At 41.2% G+C, this 19375-nt stretch overlaps 1 protein-coding gene across 1 annotated transcript; it reads left to right on the top strand.

Moving 5' to 3' along the window:
• Nucleotides 1–3422: 3422 nt before the first annotated feature.
• LOC134223874 (toll-like receptor Tollo) lies at nt 3423–8835 on the top strand. Its single transcript, XM_062703098.1, has one exon. The coding sequence runs from the start codon at nt 4072–4074 to the stop codon at nt 8029–8031; it is 3960 nt and encodes a 1319-aa protein (XP_062559082.1). The 5' UTR covers nt 3423–4071; the 3' UTR covers nt 8032–8835.
• The last annotated feature ends 10540 nt before the right edge of the window (nt 8836–19375 follow it).

The following is a 19375-nucleotide window of genomic DNA, read 5'->3' as shown; positions in this document are numbered from 1 at the left end:
ATGATTGAAAGGAACATTCTAATTAATTATTTAGAAAGCGAAATCTATTTTTTGCCCGGCACTGTACATAGATCTGTCAAAAATATCGCATGCAACAAGAAATAATAAAACTGTTCCGAAAACTAATATACAACACAAATGTAACCACATGAAACTGTAAACATTAATAATAAATGCTGTTTGTTATAACGCCGTCGTAAATCGGTATGCAAAAAAACCATACAGTTATAAACAACTCTTCCAAGTTGCAACTAAAAACAATATAACTTTCAAACTAAAATTGTGATTTTACGATTTATTTGCTCTCGCTGTGTGGTGATGGACATTATTCATATTATTGCCAACAAATTTTTAAAGGTAAGAAAAATATGTTTTACAAAATCATTGACTATTCGTACCAAAAATGCGGAATCCGTGTTCTGAAGGCCTATTTTTGAACACCAAGCAGAAGGTTATAAAGAGGTCTCGATCTAACGCAATTATATCAAACATTCTGTTGCTGTTTTATTTAAGTCATACATAAGATGCAAATGAAAAACTTTCAGAAATATGACTTTCCAAAACCCAAAACATGTAGAACTTTAGTATAACTGAATCTAAACTCAAAGTTACAGTTGAAACAAGTATATAATTCATGTACAACATTTCTGTTTATTTTTTTATTGGGAGTAAGTTGCAGGTGCTACTTGGGTAGTTAGACAAACTTGGAAAGAACGCTCAAGTCCACCGTACATCATATTTCAAAATTAAGCTAAAATGAACTACATTTCGAATTGAGTCATATTTAGACCAAATGTTCATAAAATATCTGATAATTCGGCACTAACATTTCGAAAGAGCAAAACTGCTTTTGTAAACAAGATCTTTTTACATCGCTGCGCGCAGGTGGATTAATTCGAACCCACCCACGCAATTCAACACCACTGATTACATGGATTGCGTGGGTGGCCACAAATTAGCCCACCAGTGACGTAAGAAGGGGTCTCCAGTAGCCTTGCGAGCAAATGCGTAGGATTGTCAATCCGGAGATGGCGAGTTCGATTCGTGGTCCTGTCTAGGATGTTTTCGGGTGGGACATATTCTCGACTCCCTGGGCATAGTCTATCCATTGTACTTGCCACACAAGATCCAAGTTGAAAAGCAGGCCAAGTTCCAGTTGGAATATAGAGCCATTGAAAAAGAAGAAAAAGACGTGAGAAGGGCTTGTTTACAAAAGCAGTTTCGCCCTTTTGAAATGTTGGTGCCGAATTACTGATTTTCTATCACTCCCAAATACGATTTTGTGGCTTATTCGGTAATCAAACTTGTGAAACATCGGAAAACTTCTTTATCTAAATTGGCTGCAATTTGGTCGCGAATATTATCGTTAGTCTATGATAAAATCGCTTAGAATCATTGGGGCTTAACTATATTGATCGGTTTCTCTTATTCGATTTTTTGTTTTGTTAATAACTCAATTGTTTCAAAGGCTACAATCGTGATGGTTGATTCTGGTGCAAGATGCAATCAACCTTTATCACACATAACAATAAAATATTCAGCATACTACCGCAATTCGCCACATAAATAAAAAGATAACATCGACGAAGAGAAATCGATCAATGCAGTTACGCCCATATGATAATAAGCATGAGAACTTTATTGTTGCAATGGTAACCCAAATCAAGATAACAAAACGTAGTAGAATTAAATGGAATTGTACTAAACTCGTCTTATGACAGGTGAACCCAAATCCTTCAATTTCATGGACGCTATTCCATTCGAGTCACACAAATTATTCATTGGTCTCAGAAATTTGAACCAAATTCAACAATAAACTTTCAAATCTCAATTCAACAATAAACTCTCGAATCTACAAATATTTTGTTCACGTGCCTTAGTTACTCTCTATGAGCCGTAATTGAGCATCAATTTATTAGATTTGAATTCAATTGCACCGAACCGGCCACGCCGCAATAAAACTGAGATCCATTAACAAATCACGGCTTTCGGGGTTTAGTCGCAACAATAACAAATTAGTAGATGTTGTGTATTCTACTCAGCGAGTGTCGATTTTATAGCACAGTCGAACTTTTTCCTCACTTTCAGTTCGACCAACCCCAGAGCCCGTTCGTCATTACGTATTCAAATTGACTAATCAACTGAATGTAAATTGCACTGCTAAGACAATACGGTCCGTGCAGATGCCGCTCAACATCACACAAACACATCGATCGAAGTTGGAAATGACCATTCAATAAACAAAATCTCACTTCCAATCAAGTCGTATAAGGCTCATTATCATCTTCATTACCGTTAAAAATCACCATCACTTCGGCTGGGTCTGTGTCTTAGCGATCAGACGTTTCTTTCTATTGCAAAGCCATTCCTCATAAATCGATAAAATATTTAAATAAACCTTTCGTCGTGTGAGCTGCAGCCCAGTTTCACCGGGCTGAACCTTGGCCTTAGTCCATATATTCGGCGCGCATCTCACACCATCCTTATCCGAATTACACTCCAAACTCGAACCAGAGCATGGAAGTTGGTTCGTAATTAAATTTCTCCGCTTTTATGATCCCAAAATTAGCCTTCTCTCTAGCTAAATGAAATAAAAACACAAAACACAAAAGCGGAGCTTCTTCTTTTGCAAAGCCTGGCGGCCGATGGTAACCGTAGTTCTTAAGAAAGTAAACATTTGTGCCTTCTTGGCTTCCAAAACAGATTCCTTGCAGCGTGGAGAGTCCGCTGCTGCTATCAGGTATCCTCGGAGAGCCTGAAAACTGAAATAGTTTCTCTTTTCCATTGGTTCTGTCCCAGGCCGGCTAGGCTACCTGAGGGTATCCTTTCGCCGTTGTTTGTCGTTGCATCTGTTAGCTATTCTACATGCAGCGAAGCGGGCAGGCAAGGATGGACGAACCCGATGACGACGGACGAAGGACCGTGTGAAGGGGACTTGACGAGAGAGGACCCTCGCAGTCGCAGCGAAAAGGACCTGACGAGGGACCGAAAACCGAAGCAAAATGCATGGTCACAGGGTTGGTGGGAATATTCGACCTATTCGGTGCGGTGGAAAGAGAGGAGGAGGCTGTACGGGTAGGACGACGAAGATAATGAAGCAAGAGATGGAAAATTATGAGGGTTTACCATGCAATCAACCGAGTGCACTTGGCCCTGCGGGTGAATTTATCCCAACAAGAGACGTCCCGCCAGAGCGAGAGAGTGAATTGGATTTGAGGGAGAGGAAGAGTTGGACTGGGAGTGTTCATCCAACTTCCCCTCCAACGAATGAGCCGATGAAGAGGATCGGAGAGTAATTCATTCGATTCGCGCTCTTCGGGTGCATTCGTGCTCTCTCGGGTTTCCCCCACCAGTGCTATTCATCGCTGGCCCTTGCACAAAATAGTGGTTATCCAAATTTTTCTATCTTGCTGCCAAAATCAGAGAACCAAACTTCAGTTACAACTTCGACCCTCCTCGGAATAGGACGCAAAAATACAATCGTCCGAGACTTGTGCAGTTTGAATGACCGATTTATAACACCCCCATCTCTTGAAACTGCTTATAAGAGAGTGAGTGAGGGAGAGACACAGTTTCCAAAATATTCAAATACTAGTGTTTCGCATTGAAACTGGTGCGACGGAAAGTGGTTTATCTCGTGGAGGATTGTTAAGTTTCTGGAAACGGCTACAACGATTTCTTGCCGCTATAACAAATGAGTGTGATATGTTTCGGTGTGTTACGCAAGCGATAAGAAAAGATGCTGTCTGCCGAGAAGTGATGAGAAGATGAAATGAAAAACGTGTGACTTTGAAGCGATCAAACACAGAAGAGCGAACCAGAGTGTGGGAAGCAATTATCACGGCGGATGAAAAGTGCGCGAATCGGAATGATCGAAATTATAATCCAATGAAATAATTGGCACAAAAATGAATTTAGAGTCAACGACTAGAAGTGATTGTTAAAGTGATTTGGGGGAGATAATTAGTTCGTGTTTGGTCCCAAACAGCCAAAATTAGTGTCTTCATGTGTTTAAACTGCGTGTGGGTTACCCAGCTCCTTCCTACGTATTGATTCCTGTTTACCGAAGAAATGATCTACTCAACGATGGATTTTCTGAAAAGTTTGCTATTCCTCACTTTGGTGGCATCTATTGCCGCCCGCTCTACACTGATGAGTCGAATGGACATCGCACCGAAGGGATGCAAATGGCAGCGGGTGTTCGACGAGAATGCAGAAGACGAAAATACCGTGACGACTGTCCTTTCCTGTAAGCTGAAAACAATCGGCGGCACTGACACCCTGATGCGTAATTTGAGCTCCTACCAAATCGAGCGCATCAATTCGCTCAAGCTCGAGTGCAGTGATATTTTGTTTTTCGAGAGCTCTCTTGAAGCCAATCAACATTCGGGTGCATTCCTTGGTTCCCTGAAACGCCTACGCGACCTCAAGATCGAATACTGTAAAATAAAGTACGTGCCTTCGATGGTCCTATCAACTCTGAGGGACCTCCGCTCGCTTTCGCTAAGGACTCACAACACCGATTGGTCCGCAATGAATTTGGAGTTTCACCCGGAAAGTTTCCGTGGGCTTACTGAGCTCAAACGACTCGATCTGGCCGATAATAACATTTGGAGCTTGCCAACGGACGTATTTTGTCCACTGTTTTCCTTGCGGCAGCTGAATCTGACTAAAAATCGACTCACTGACATTTCCCAGCTTGGATTCTCCGACTGGGGGAATGGACCAACCGCACCCGGCAAAGCCTGCAACACCGGTTTGGAAGTTCTCGATCTCTCTTACAACGATATTTTAACACTGCCTGATAATGGCTTATCATCATTGCGATCGCTCAACATTTTACTGCTCCAGGACAATCTCATGAACTCTTTGGCTGATCGCTCTTTTGTCGGCCTCGGTTCACTGAAAGTCCTAAACATGTCAAGCAACAAACTGGTTGCTCTTCCTCCGGAGCTGTTCCAATCTCCTCGTGAGCTCCGTCAGATTTACCTGCAGAATAATTCACTCTCAGTCCTGGCTCCTGGCTTGTTGGAAGGCCTTGATCGGCTCGAAATCCTGGATCTGTCCCGCAATGAACTCACATCCGAATGGATCAACCGGGATACTTTTGCCGGCCTCAAACGTCTTGTAGTGCTGGACATCAGCTTCAATAGCCTCACAAAAATCGACCGACACGTATTCCGTGAGCTCTACAGCCTCCAGGTGCTGAACCTTGAGTCCAATCTGATTGAAACCATTGCCGACAATGCATTCAGTGATCTGAAAAATCTCGTCGCACTTACCCTATCGAACAACAAGCTGAAACGAATCGATCAGCACCACTTCAGCGAGTTGTACGTCCTCAACCAGCTCTACATAGAATCCAACGTCATCGAGTCGATGCATCCCCGAGCCTTGGAAAATCTTACCAACCTTAATGACCTCAACTTGAATGACAACCGTTTGACGGAAATTCCGGAAGGGCTCGGCAAACTGCGCTTCCTGAAATCGCTCGATTTCGGTAAAAATCGAATCGTCACCGTCTACAACGCATCCTTCGAGGGTCTGGAACAATTGCTCGGCCTCCGGCTGGTGGAAAATCGAATTACGAACATTTCCCGGGACGCATTCGTTACCCTTTCGTCGCTGCACGTGCTCAATTTGGCTTCGAATCAGATTCGTCACATCGATCAATCGGCGTTCAGCTCAAATCCGACGATTAGAGCGATTCGGTTGGATAACAACGAGCTGGAGGACATCAGCGGGGTGTTTACATCGCTGCCGGCGCTCGTCTTTCTGAATGTGTCGGATAATCAGATTCGGAACTTTGATTACAGTCATCTGCCGCCGTCGCTGGAGTGGTTGGATATGCATCAGAACAATATCACCGAGCTGGGAAATTATTACGACTTGAACAATCTGCAAATCAAGATGTTGGACGTTTCGTTCAACCGGCTGGTGTCGGTGGATAACAAAAACATTCCGGATAGCATTGAGACGCTGTTTTTGAATAACAATATTTTGGAGGAAGTCGCAGCGGGTACGTTTCTGAATAAGAAGAACCTTGAAAAGGTGGTGCTGTATGGTAATTATATTAAGAAGTTGGAGATTGGAGCGTTGGCGTTGACTCGAGTTGGAGACGACAGAGACATGCCACAGTTCTACATTGGCGACAATCCGATTCATTGCGACTGCACGATGGAGTGGCTGCAGGGTATCAATAAGCTGTCCCATAAGCGGCAGCATGCCCGGGTGATGGATTTGGACACGGTGATGTGTACCATGGAGCATGAACGGGGGGCGTCGATCCGTCCGTTGATGGATTTGAACACACACGATTTCCTGTGCCAGTATGAAACGCATTGCTTCGCTACGTGCCATTGTTGTGATTTTGATGCTTGTGATTGTAAGATGACTTGCCCGGATCGGTGTAGTTGCTACCATGACCATACCTGGAAGACAAACATTGTCGATTGCGGCAATGCTGACTATACTGAGGTTCCCGAGCATATTCCGATGGATGCCACCACCATCTATCTGGACGGTAATGATTTGAAACAGCTGGGAAGTCATCAGTTTATCGGGAAGAAGAAATTGGAAGTGCTTTATCTGAACAATAGTAACATCGCTAATGTGCATAATAGGACATTTAATGGGATTCCAAGTTTAAGAGTGTTGCACCTGGAGAACAATTACATTGAAGAACTGCGTGGTTTTGAGTTTGATCAATTGACCAATTTGAATGAACTGTATTTGGACCATAACAAAATTGGCTACGTTGGTGACAAAGCTTTCGAGAATCTGAAGTTTTTGGAAGTGATCAATCTGAGTGACAATAAAATAAGTGGATTTTCGCCTTGGCAAGCATTGACTGCGGCGTCAGAGACGGGGTCGTTGCGGCAGGTTTCTCTGGAAGGGAATAGGTGGAAATGTGATTGCGAATCGTTGCACAAACTGCAAAGGTGGATCAGAGACGTTAGCGGTGATTTCGACATTGATCGAATGATTTGTTCGGACAATCGAGTGGTTGGCGATGTTATTAGTTCCTGTGAAAGTCGGATGGAGTTTGACAACGAAGTGGCCCCACCAGCGGTGCATCGTACGGTGCTGATGGGGCACGGACTGATTGGAGGTGGGTACGTTCCACTCTTGGCCGCAATAATTGTGGCAATTATCGGGACGGCACTGATAGTGGCACTGGCTTGTGTCTTCCGGCAAGATGTGCGGCTGTGGGCGCATGCCAAGTATGGTGTGCGATTAGTGAAGGATCCAATTATAATGGCCAGCAACCAGCAGGACAGCGACAAACTTTACGATAGCTACGTTGTGTACAGCATTCACGATAACGAGTTCGTTGGAAGACTATTGGGAGCGGAGTTGCAGCACTACGGTTATTCGATTTGTCTACATCATCGGGATGTTCATTCGAATACGTTCCTCTCGGATTCACTGCAGAATGCAGCGGATGCTTCGAAGAAGGTTATCTTAGTGGTGTCGATGAACTTTTTGCAAAACGAGTGGTCTCAGCCCCAGTTTCGTGTTGCTCTGCAATCGGTGATTGAAAACATTCGGCCAGCTTACCGGAGACACAAGATTGTGGTCGTGCTGACTGCACCCGTGGAACTGGTGGCCATGGATCCCATCATGAATCTTCTGATACGAACGTGCACCGTTGCATGCTGGGGTGAACGTAAATTCTGGGACAAGCTTCGGTACGCCCTACCGGACGTCAACAAGGATCGAACGCTGAAAAAGTTGGGCGACATTACGCGGAGCCCCAACCTTCGGTACACTCCGGCTCCGACTGCTTTGGATCAGTGGTGCAAAATCAGTCATCCGGGAGTGGCCATGCCGGTAGCCGTACCTCAGAGTACACCTTCACAGAGTACCTGCAACACGGAGGACGAGTCCTCCTCGGCTTCGTCGCAGCATTACGAGGCTCCGCAGTCCCACTACAACATGAGCCGCTCCAGTGCCTCGCTTGGTCACGTGTACTCCACGATACCGGAGACGCCCCAGATGGGACGCAACGGAAGAGCTTATTTCGTGTAAGATATGCCTGTGAACCACTAGACTAAACTGCTACTTTGTTTTGTAGTTGTATACAATTATGTTAGCTTAACTCTCAGTTACTCTGTGTGAAATGTGTATATTTGTACAGTAAACAAACCAACAAATCTCATAGTCATGTTATGGATCGAGTCAATTCAGTTCGTTTTCATAAAAATGTTACAGGAACGTTACATTGATTACACAAATAAGGCAAGGATTTTACGCTTGCTGCATTTCTTATTTGCCAAATATAATTAACGGTGTATTATGATTCGCTCAAAGATACTATTATATAGGATTGAAATCGGAATCGAAAAATGTCATACGCTAGAAACTATTTTAACCCCCATTTTCGGAACGAGTGTACTTCAGAAACGAAGAGAATGCCCAAGAAGAGAACAATTATGACTTAATAAACGTGATACTAGTTTTTATAAATTACTATTATTAACTGAACGAAATAAATTGACTATTAATCTTAAGTGTATTCAATGCCAGATAACAAAGCTACATAAATAAATTTCATATATTTAAACAAAAATCGGCCTGCATAGCCGAACTACTACTTGATAATAATTTCGGCGAGTCTCCATGGGAAAATTAAATATGTTACAGAAAGGAAAAGGAGACGCGACAGAGTTATTAGTTACCGCCATTAGATGTATATTGAGAATACAAAAAAGCAACTACACACTGCAAGCCCTAGAGCTCCATACAAAAATTTGTATATTTGATTATAGGATAATAATTTATTTCTAACGGAAGAAAAAGAACGAAATACAACTCTCAATTGATGAAAACAAACTCAGATCGTTTTGCTCCATTTCTTCAACACAACCTCACAGTCCCTCGAAGAAAAGAATTCCTCGGCCAGGGTTGACTGATCGTGACTTCAATTCCATCTTTTGTTATAAATAGATACCTCTTTCGCTGGTGTCCGCCCTCTGCCGTCATAAATGCCGTGCGCGACGGAATCAGGTTGAATCCACCGCGGCCGCCGCCTGCTGGTGCGCTGCCCTTCTACCGGCAGACCTTCGTCTACGATTCCGCTCCGCGAGTTGCTCACCTCATCAAATAGAAATCACTGTCGGACGGTGCGTGGAGAGAGCAGCATTAGCCGCGTGATGTAGCGCATATACATGAGAACCCGTCGGTCGCAGGTCGTAAATTATATTCGGGCGTTTTCGGCGCAACCCTGTTTGTTTGCCCGCGCGTTCACAGTGGTGGGTTTTCGGGTGCGATTCGAACTAATCTAAGCCGTTCTATGAACTTTGTGCTTCCAATGGGCCCATTTTCAAAATGAGTCGAGGTTTGACGAACAAAATCAACGTTGATTTTGTTCATCAAACCTCGACTCATTTTGAAAAAAAAAGTTCATAGAATTGTTTAAATAAAATGGATGTGAGAAAAGGTAAGTTTGATATTAAAAGGCAATGCATCTAATTATTATAAAATTAGAAAAAGTGCGACTAAGTACTGAATTTGGCGTTAGGCGATTTTAAAAAAAATCCTCCAAAACATTTTAAGGTAGTTATACAACAAAGCCACAAATCGGCCATCTTGGAAACCACGTGCTTTTTCTAGTGATTTTTCAAGAGCATGAATTGAGAGAACAACAACGCCCATGGGGATCACAACATCTGTAGATCGTTTGATTACTCATGCTAAGCAATCGACTTCAATTTCAGCATTGTACAAACAATATTACGCTGGTTTTGAACTTTTGATAATATGAGTAGAAAACCGTGTGGTGAATTTGAAATTCACCACATGGCTTGATTGTATAATCACCTTAAAAGTAAATAATCTTGTAAATTTTTATGCACATTAAACGTATTTTTGGTTTGTTGTTTTAAAACAACATTGCGCATTCAAGGGTTAATAAAATAGAAAAGATCAAATCAGCTTTGACTAGAATCGGCAGTGATTTTTCTTCCAACCCGTATTTTTTTTATAATCCTTGTATCTGATTATCGAAGATTTTATTTGGACTTTGGAGGGTAACGAGCAAAATATTGTGCCAACCAAATCCCAACTGGAATCCAGAAATGCTCTACTTATTCATATAGGTTACCAAGAAGAGCTCGTCTGGTAGTGACCCCGTCCCAAATACCAGGAAGATCAATCGAAATGTAACCATGATATTATTACCTATGGTTGCTGGAATTAGTTCGGTTTTCCAGCCGATTTCGACACCTATATGGAGAGATCCCCCACTGATGCGGTACATTTGGAAAGCCTGTCCGACCAGTGCCGGACACATAAGTCATTTAACGAAAAACTCTCTAATTATCCGGGTTATATTATACACAAAATATGATCATTGATGATTCATACAAACTATATTTGATCATTTGAACACGTTTTTGGACGAAGTATTTTTAAGATGAATTTTGATGAAAATTTTCACCGTCCAGAAAAGTGTCCCCGAGTACCGGACACTATTGCATCATGTTCAAATATGTCCATGTTCCTATTACATGAGTAAAGACATCATTTAGACTAGTAATATTTTTCACTTGCTTCAAGTTGTAGATATTAACACGTGTTAGTAGGGCTTAGCTGGAGAGTCAACTCTATTTCTTACATTCTGCTTAAAATTCCCTCCAATTCAATGGCATCTTCAATTTTTGTTTCTGTTTATTTCTGTGGCTTTCTGATACATCAGCAAGTAAAAACAATTGAATTGAAGTAAGTTTAGCAAAACAGGTGCAAAGAATGGCTATTTGTTTACATGAAAAAACTCACTGTCCGGACCCGGGGGACAGCTACCGGATACGGAAATTGATTTTGCACCATAGATACATTATATATTTAACAAATCATGATCGCTATTTGAAATATGACTAATATTGACCATCTCGACATAATCAGAATGCATTCCATTGATTTTAATATTGTTGATTCAAACCTTCTAAAATAAGGCGAAACATGGAAATTTTTGACATTTTTGCTCAGTTTCAAATTTTGTACAAAGTTTACAACATGAGGATCTGATATTCCATGCAGGTAATGGACTTTTCAATAGCTTTCTTTTGTATTACATAAGTTGATGGAGGGATCTCTGCAAGTGCCGTTTTCAGAAGTGTCCGGTATTGGGAGGTGTCCGGCGCTGGGGATCTCCCCCTACTGTAATACATACATCCTCTCGGTAATTAGGCTGCCAAGGATGTCAAACGCAAGCCGGTCCTTCACAAACGGTGAACAATCTAGAACGAATACTGAGTTTTACCCGAATCCATTCGAGACTCAGGCAGTTTTCAAAGTTTAATCCGTGATCGTGATCCTCTACCAAAGGGTAAGACGGCACTGGCGAAAACGCCCCCTATGATGTCTAGAAAACTATAACTAACATCAGTTGGTATGTACTTTGAAATATTTGTAAGACTGTCATACTATATGAATGTCAAGTAGGGTGGATAAAGTTTTTTGCTCCCAAAAGCTTCTGTAAAAATTTCAGCCAGATCCGGCAAGTCTAAGTTGATGCTCAACGAGCATGAAGTTTATATGGAAAAAATCGACTACATATATGGGAAAATGCATACTTCCCACTTTTTTACCTCTAGGCGGCACTGTGGTCATTCAATCTCGCTCATTAGTGACATTTACAATCTTTATCTTATTACAAAGAGGCTCCCAAAATCCGCGAGTGATTTTATCAAAAAATGAAAAAGTTATAGAATGTAGAGTAAATGTTGGTTTTTCAGCTGGGGAAAACGCGCCATCCAGCTATTCTACATGCAGAATCGATCGGATTGATTTGCTTCCATTTACTTGGTTTGTTCGATACTTGATTCGGTCTCATCTAACAGAAAAGTCGAAAACCTCTACATTATACAGCTACGTAGTTCAACGTCACCTTTGCGTACAACCTGATTGGGCTGCACCTTTGAGTTTTTCATCTAGGTATAACTTTTTAGTTTTTTGACAAAATCACTCGAAGTTTTCAGGAGCCTCTTCGTAATAAAGTAAAGATAGTAAATGTCACTAATGAGCGGGATTGAATGACCACAGTGCCGCCTAGAGATAAAAAAGTGGAAAGTATGCATTTTCCCATATATTTAGTCGATTTTCCCATATAAACTCCATGCTTGTTGAGCATCCACTTAGACTTGGCGGATCTGGCTTATTTTTTTACAGTAGCTTCTGAGAGTAAAAAAACTTTATTTTCAGGGGATATACGTCTCGAAAAAAATATTTTGATATTTTTCATATAAGAGTGGTCCACCCTAATGTCGAGTTATTTTGAAAATTATGAAAATAACCGAAAGATAAAAAAAATTACAGATTTTATGTAGCTTTCAGTGTTTGTTTGCGCGACGCTGGTATAAGGGAAGAAAGGCCAATATGCCCTAGCTAAGCATAGACTGTTTTTATACCTTAGCCATTTGCGTAATAAGGGGAGGGGGTAGGGGGGCTTAGTTCTCCCTAGACAAAAATTGGCCCCCCTAGGATTTGAAAAGTTTTCAACATAAAGTAAATGAATTACTGAAAAAGTTTGAAGACAAATCCCATATTCATAATGAAATGGGTGGAAGACAAATGAACTTGTTTCTCTCATCTGAGAAAGATTCCTGTGTGGCAGTGAAATTGCACTTGGTTTGATTATGAAAGGCAATATCTAATTGATTTGAAAGCATCAAAGTAAGCTTGATATAAACAACAACGGAGACCCACAAAAATGACAATCAAAGCAATCAAGGTACTTTGACAGCTAACAAAGACATGTGCGGTCAACCATCACGGCTGGAGTGACAGTTTTCCAGCAGACTTCCGTTTGCTAGTTGCATGATAACATTCACAATTCCTATCTGCATCCAAGAAGGATTATCATCAGAATCCGAGAAGAATTCTCATTGGAATCTCAAAAAAATTCCTTCAGATACATCGAGGTATTTCATTCGGAGTCAAGAAGAATTAATACTGGAATTCTCTCGGTATTTTCGAGGGATACCGATGGGAATTTGTGGGGGATACTCTTCATAATCCATGGAGGATTTGCTTCAGAGTTTCTCGTTAGTTTGCTTCGGAATTCATGCGGGGTCATTCGAAGATTTGTTTCGGAATTGTTCGGAGGTTTGCTTTGAAATTTGTTGATGATTTGTTTCAGAATACTTTGAATATTTAATTCGGAGTATCTCGACGTTTTGCCTTGGAATCCCTCAATGAGTTGCTTCGGAATCCCTTGACGATCGGAATCTTTCTGACGATTTGCTTCGAAATCCCTTGAGGAACTCGACGACTTGCTTCGGCACACATCGATGGCTTTGGAATTCCTCGACGATTTACTTCGAAATTATTCGACGATTTGCTTCGGATCCCTCGAAGATTAGCTTCGGAATTCCTCAACAAGTTGCTTCAACATCCCTCGAGGATTCTTTAAGGATTCTTTACGGAATCCTCGGAAGATTGATTCAGAGTCTTTCGACGATTTGCTCAACAGATTGCTTTAAAATCTTCCGACGATTTGCTTCTACATCCCTGGAACATTTCCTACGAAATCCCAGAACATTCACGTTGGAATTCCCGGAATATTGCCGTCGGATCGTCTGGAGGATCCCGTCGGATTTTCTGGAGGATTCTATTCGGAATTTCTAGAAGATTCTCATTGGAATCCCTGGAACATTCTTTCGGAATCACTAAAGCATTGTCATCGAAATCCTTGGAGGATTTTCGTCATAATCACTGCAGGAATGTTGCATTATTATTCATACTGTGGGATACAACAGAAAGGACCTGCTTGAGAAAAGATTGATCCGCAATTGCCTTAGGTGGTGGGACCGTATCTATCACATTACCCCTAAATTAGCTTAATGAGGTGGCAAAATGTTCGATTATTTTTGAAAAGAAGCTCAAAATAAATAAAATAGATGAATGGGCTATAGCCATCCCCCCCTAAGCTTTGGGGCTCGTTACGATACATTTTTAAGTATGCAATACAATTGCAAATTGATGGATATGTCTAGGGATCCTATATTAAGAGATGTGCAAATACTTTTCCAGACGATTTAGCAACGCTGTTACTTTCGTAAACAAACAAACAGACCTTAACGATGGCATGCGATCAAGTGACATATTCGATACCTTCAAACTGTACACTTATATGATGGTGAACAAACAAGAAAAGCCGTTGAAAATTCGATGAAATTTTGAATTTATTTTTTAGGTCTATGAAATGTGGTAAAGCTTCAAACGAGACACTTATCTAAAGACAAACTGTATACGAGAATCTGCATCAAGGTATTTCAGTAATGATAGCAACTGATCAACTTCAAAGTTGAAATTTATTGACCTTACCACGTCAACCAATGCACCAAGTTACCGATAGCCCAGGAATTAATATATCTTGTTCCGAATATGTCCGGCGTTTTCTTGATATGACTTGGTCCAATCACTATTCCTACCTTCTACCAAAGTTGAATTTCATTTAAAGGCCTTTCAAACCACCACCGACCAAGTCACCAAAGATATTTAAGTACAAGATAGTCCACTCTTCAATATCCCATACCACCATTTGGCGAACAGACTGTTCCGACAGCAGCGCCAACTTGTGATTCAAAGTCGAACATTTTTTGGAAAAATGATCAAGTGTGCTCTGCTTTTTCATTATTTCAGTATTGAAACGTCACTGATATCAAATGTTTTTATTACTGCAGTGAGTTGGCGAGGAATCCTCTTTCAGCTAAAGCTAGCTGAAGTATCAATACAAAAAGTAATCTTTTCGCACCATCAACACCGATTTACATAGGAAATATCAGTATCAAAACATTGTTTTATTTTTTTCTCAATTTAATCTATTTTCATACAACATTTTCAGAATCATGGAGAAGCTGGCTTAAGATGTCTCTCTTTCTGCACCATTGATATGGCTTGTGGATACACCTAAATGATTTCTCGTTTCATCCGATGAGCACCCGATGAACGAAAATTCACCACCATGTTTAAGGCTACCTGACATCTCGGGAAAATTTTCCGCTGAATTTTGGTCCCCGTGCATTTTAAATGGAGCCAGGATTTTGATTTCTGGCCCCATTTGAAATGCACGGGGACCAAAATCCGGCGGAAAATTTTCCCGAGATGTGAAGCTACCTTTGAAGGTAAATTAATCCTTTTTTAATCAATAAATAAAACTACTAAATACTTTGTTGATTAGCAATTAAAAGAAATATTCTTGAATTTGTTTTTCTTTTCGGGTTTCCATTGCTGTGGCTTCCAACCAATATTCGCAACCCGATGGCCAAATGGGTTCTAGAGAAGATACGATGTGTAGGTATGCGCTCAAAGTATCTTATGCTGCACCCAGAAGAACTTCTCCATCGGAGTGAAAATTCAATTATAATTGTAATTTAATTGAGTACGATATCCTGTTGGTTTACACTTTATGTCAGGGCAAGGAAGCGATTAGGAAAATAATTATACATTTTGAGCAGCATGGGAATATCCGAAAGAATTTGAGTAGTAATTAGATATGATGGTTCACCGGAACATTAATTTGACATTTCGATTTCTTTTGTATTTACTCGACGCGGTTTGGTATGCGCCGCGCCGCAGGGAGTGAGATCTGAGCGTGGACGCGCGTCGAAGCGTTCAAAGCGAAAAAATAGTTCGACCGCCATCCGTGAAAGCGCTGAGATCGCTGTTCGCCCGTTTTTCGCGAGAGTGGGCTATATTGTTAATATATAATATTTGAAGTCACTATAGATTTGGTTTTTTCTTCATTAATAATGACGATTCATGGTCTAATTATGATTCCGAAGCAATGCACTTCAAAGTAGGGTTCTTCTTGATGCGACTACGTCCGATAGTGACCCATCCACTGACTGGCAACTTAAGCGATGGAGGTTAATTGCCTTAGCTTGATCCACTAATGCATGAATTCACAATAAGTATAAGTTTAGATTTTTTTTGACGGCGACACACGCACTATTGGATCTAGTTTTTTTATTTGCGTAGGTTTAGTTAATCTTTCACCAAATCGTCAAAATTTTTAGAATTTTTTTTTTAATTATCCTTACTTCCTTTTTATTGGAATATATGCAACTTAAGGAATTCATAAAGCAAACATTTAGCAAATGCACCACGCAAAAAAAGTTCAAAAATTTTAAAAATATTCCATGCATAAAAGTAAGGAGCGCTCAATAACGGATTCGCCAAGGGCGCTGGGAGTCCACGCTACAGCTCTGCCAACAGTGCATTATCACTAAAATAAAAGTGCAATACAAATGAACAAAGTACCATGCATAAACTAGACTACTTCAACTTGCCAATGTTAAACAAATTGTTTATTCGACAAAACTTTTCGTAAAATCTTTTTTATTACAATCGCAATAACTTTCAATCCGCAACAATGGCAATTTCAATTGGCTCAGATTCTGACAGCTCTCAATGCTCGATTGGCTCAAGATGGCCGCTTTCGCACGTCTCTGAATGTAGGATCACTAGATATGTGCATGTTTTTGTTGTCAAGTACACTGAGGCAAATGCACTTAAGAATTTCAATCAAACCCCCTTATGGAAATTCGCCACAAGGAATCGGTATGAATTACAAAAGGTTGTCTTATGAAAAATGATTTTCATTTTTTTAAATCAAAGTGCGGCAGACTTGTTTCGAACCATGGACGTCGGTGTTAGGAGGCCGGTATGTAGACCACAAACCCATCGACGCATGGATGGTTGGCAGTGTTGGTGGAAAAATTAGTCGAAGAATCGTAAGGCGCTAATTATGAATTTCGAATTTTCAAAAGGTCAGTCCACAGAGTGTAGATCGATACTTATTCGGCAACGATATTTTTGTTTCTCTATGGATCATCTGTCAATCATGCTTTACTAGAAAGAGAGAAAAGGCAATCCGATCATTTTAATGCACCCGTCACAATCAGTGGGGCCATGGGGGTTTCGGACATAAAGCCCCCCCCCCCCCCAGAGACAAAATTTTTTAGAACCAATTTTTTTTCGAACCCTTTCAAATTATAAAAATGTTCAGGATACCCCACCCCCAGACCGATTTTCACAATATATATCCGACTGGTCACAATATATATCTTTATGACACGGGGAAGGGCCGTTTGGTCCAATACCTTTCGGCCGAAAGCCATTTGGGCGAATGTCACCAGGCCTAAAGTTGTTTGGCCGAACAGACCATTACGCCGAAAGTCTTTTGACCGAAAGGTTCATTTGGCTGAAAGGGTCGTTTGGCCGAAAGGGTCATTTAGCCGAAAGGGTCGTTTGGCCGAAAAGGTCTTTTGGCCGAAAGTGTCGTTTGACCGAAAGGGTCATTTGGTCGAAAAGGTCATTTAGCGGAAAAGGTCATTAGCTGAAAGAGTATTTGGTCAAAATGGTCATTAGGCCGAAATGGTCATTTGGCCGAAAGGAGAGACGTCGCACTACTCACTTCGTGCTTCTCAATTTTTACAGCGAGAAGTGAGAAATGAAGAGTTAGAAGTAAGACGTCTCTCGTATCACTCCTATTCGGCCAAACGACCCTTTCGGCGAAATGGCCCTTTCGGCAAAATGACCTTCCGGCCAAATGACTCTTTCGGCCAAATGACCCTTTCGGCCAAATGACTCCTTCGGCCAACCACACGCACACGTAACATCTTCCTAAAAGCACCTTGTTTCTATTCAGTTTCATGAAAGGCATTAGAAAAACATCAAAGCACGAAAAAGTTGCATCAAAATGCTAAAAACGTTCAAATTGTGATCAATGTTTCATTAAAATTGCAATTCAGTACGTGTTTGACATTTGGAAACAAACAAGCAAAGAATATTGCACTTCATGTTGCAAACACGAAACAAAATCATTAAGTTGCGTATTTTCTACCATGCAAATTGTTAGTTTAAAATGAATTGCAGATAAGTTGAGTGCGTCTTCATGTTTAATTTAGCATCGTTCAACGTTTTGACAACTCACTTTTTTTTCCTGTGGTGGTGCAATCAAGTAACAAGAAACCCGAGTACAAAACTTCATAATCGTATGGTTTTATGGTGAGTCAACATGCAGTCCCTTCGAAGTGTTGAATGGTGCTGTGGTAGAGTGGAGGACTATCAATCACAAGATCCATAAATCGAACCCAGTTTTATATTTTTATTTTATTTTTTTCCGCTGTAGTATTTTGCAACATTATTGCAATTTTACTGCAATCGAAGGATGTTTCCGTAGGCTCCACCTCTTGCGCTTTTTAGATTGCAAGAGAGTTATATTTGATGGCACATACGCAAAAATTGTTTCTTTCCGAATAGTTGCTGCAACACAGTGAAATGTTCAGTAGAGAAACAATTTGTGCTGCTTGGGAAATGACCTTTTTGGAAAAATGACCTTTTCGATCAAATAACCCAAATGACCGTTTCGGCCAACCGTTCGGCCAAATGACCTGTTGCGGCCAGCAGCAAGCCACCAGAGTGCTTTATTCTAGCACCACACCAGCGCATACCTCATGCTGCCAGCCGTACATCAAAACAACACCCAAAATTCATTAAATATTTACTCCTTTTCGTGCATACCTTGCTCCACATCTGAAGCATCATAAAACATACCTGAAACAACAACAAAACATAGTATTAAACAACAATTAAACACAATAATTGTGATACACTTACCAGTCGATAATTCCAGATTATGCGCATTTGTCCATTTGTTTATTTACATTCATTGTTATTGACACTTCTAGAACAGAGCTTCCCAAACCTTTGGGTATGCGACCCACCTAGCAAAATTCTATATGTCTCGCGACCCACCTATGAAAAAATGCATTTTACCAAGTAGTATTAAGCATAAATTGAATCAGAATATCATCTGTTACCTTACATGTACAAATGCAAAAAATTACGAACATGGTATTGTATGTCAAAATGTTAGCGTTTTTATTTTACTTCAGTAAGTGCACAGCTTTTAGGCATAAATGTTTAAATAAAATAGCGTGGTGATGGATATTTAAAATAAAATGCGGTTTGAACTTGAAATAATGTTCCCTAGACTTCTTGCTACCCTCATTCGCCTGGGCCTTCTTTTCGGCCCTTGACGTCTTTGGTTTCCTCTTGTTCTTGACCAGGGTCCAGGAGGCGTCATCCCCCTCTATTTCCCTGGGCTGGTGCGGCTGAGAGCTCTCAGCCTGCCGTAACCCCTTACCACCGTCTTTCCTGGGTGGACGGACCTTTCCAGGTCTTTCTTCCCCCGGTTTTGGAGGTACCTGGCCGGGGTTCAGCTTCCCAGCCTCACTACCCTTGTTCGGGTAGTAACCCTCCGCGTTTTGAAGCGGCCCCCAGGGAGCTCATCTCCCGGAGACAGTCTCCCCCGTTTTTGTGTCTGCTCCGTTGGAGCAGTCACCCCGACGTACCCGCAAATACC

This window comes from Armigeres subalbatus, chromosome 3 (assembly GCF_024139115.2).
Source record: "Armigeres subalbatus isolate Guangzhou_Male chromosome 3, GZ_Asu_2, whole genome shotgun sequence".
NCBI classification, from domain to species: domain Eukaryota; kingdom Metazoa; phylum Arthropoda; class Insecta; order Diptera; family Culicidae; genus Armigeres; species Armigeres subalbatus.
Note: the sequence above shows the minus strand (reverse complement) of the source record. Positions and strands in the feature narration are given on the sequence as shown.

What these genes read in the sequence shown, in the direction of transcription:
- LOC134223874 (XM_062703098.1), top strand. Translation starts at nt 4,072, where the DNA reads ATGATCTACTCAACGATGGATTTTCTGAAAAGTTTGCTATTCCTCACT.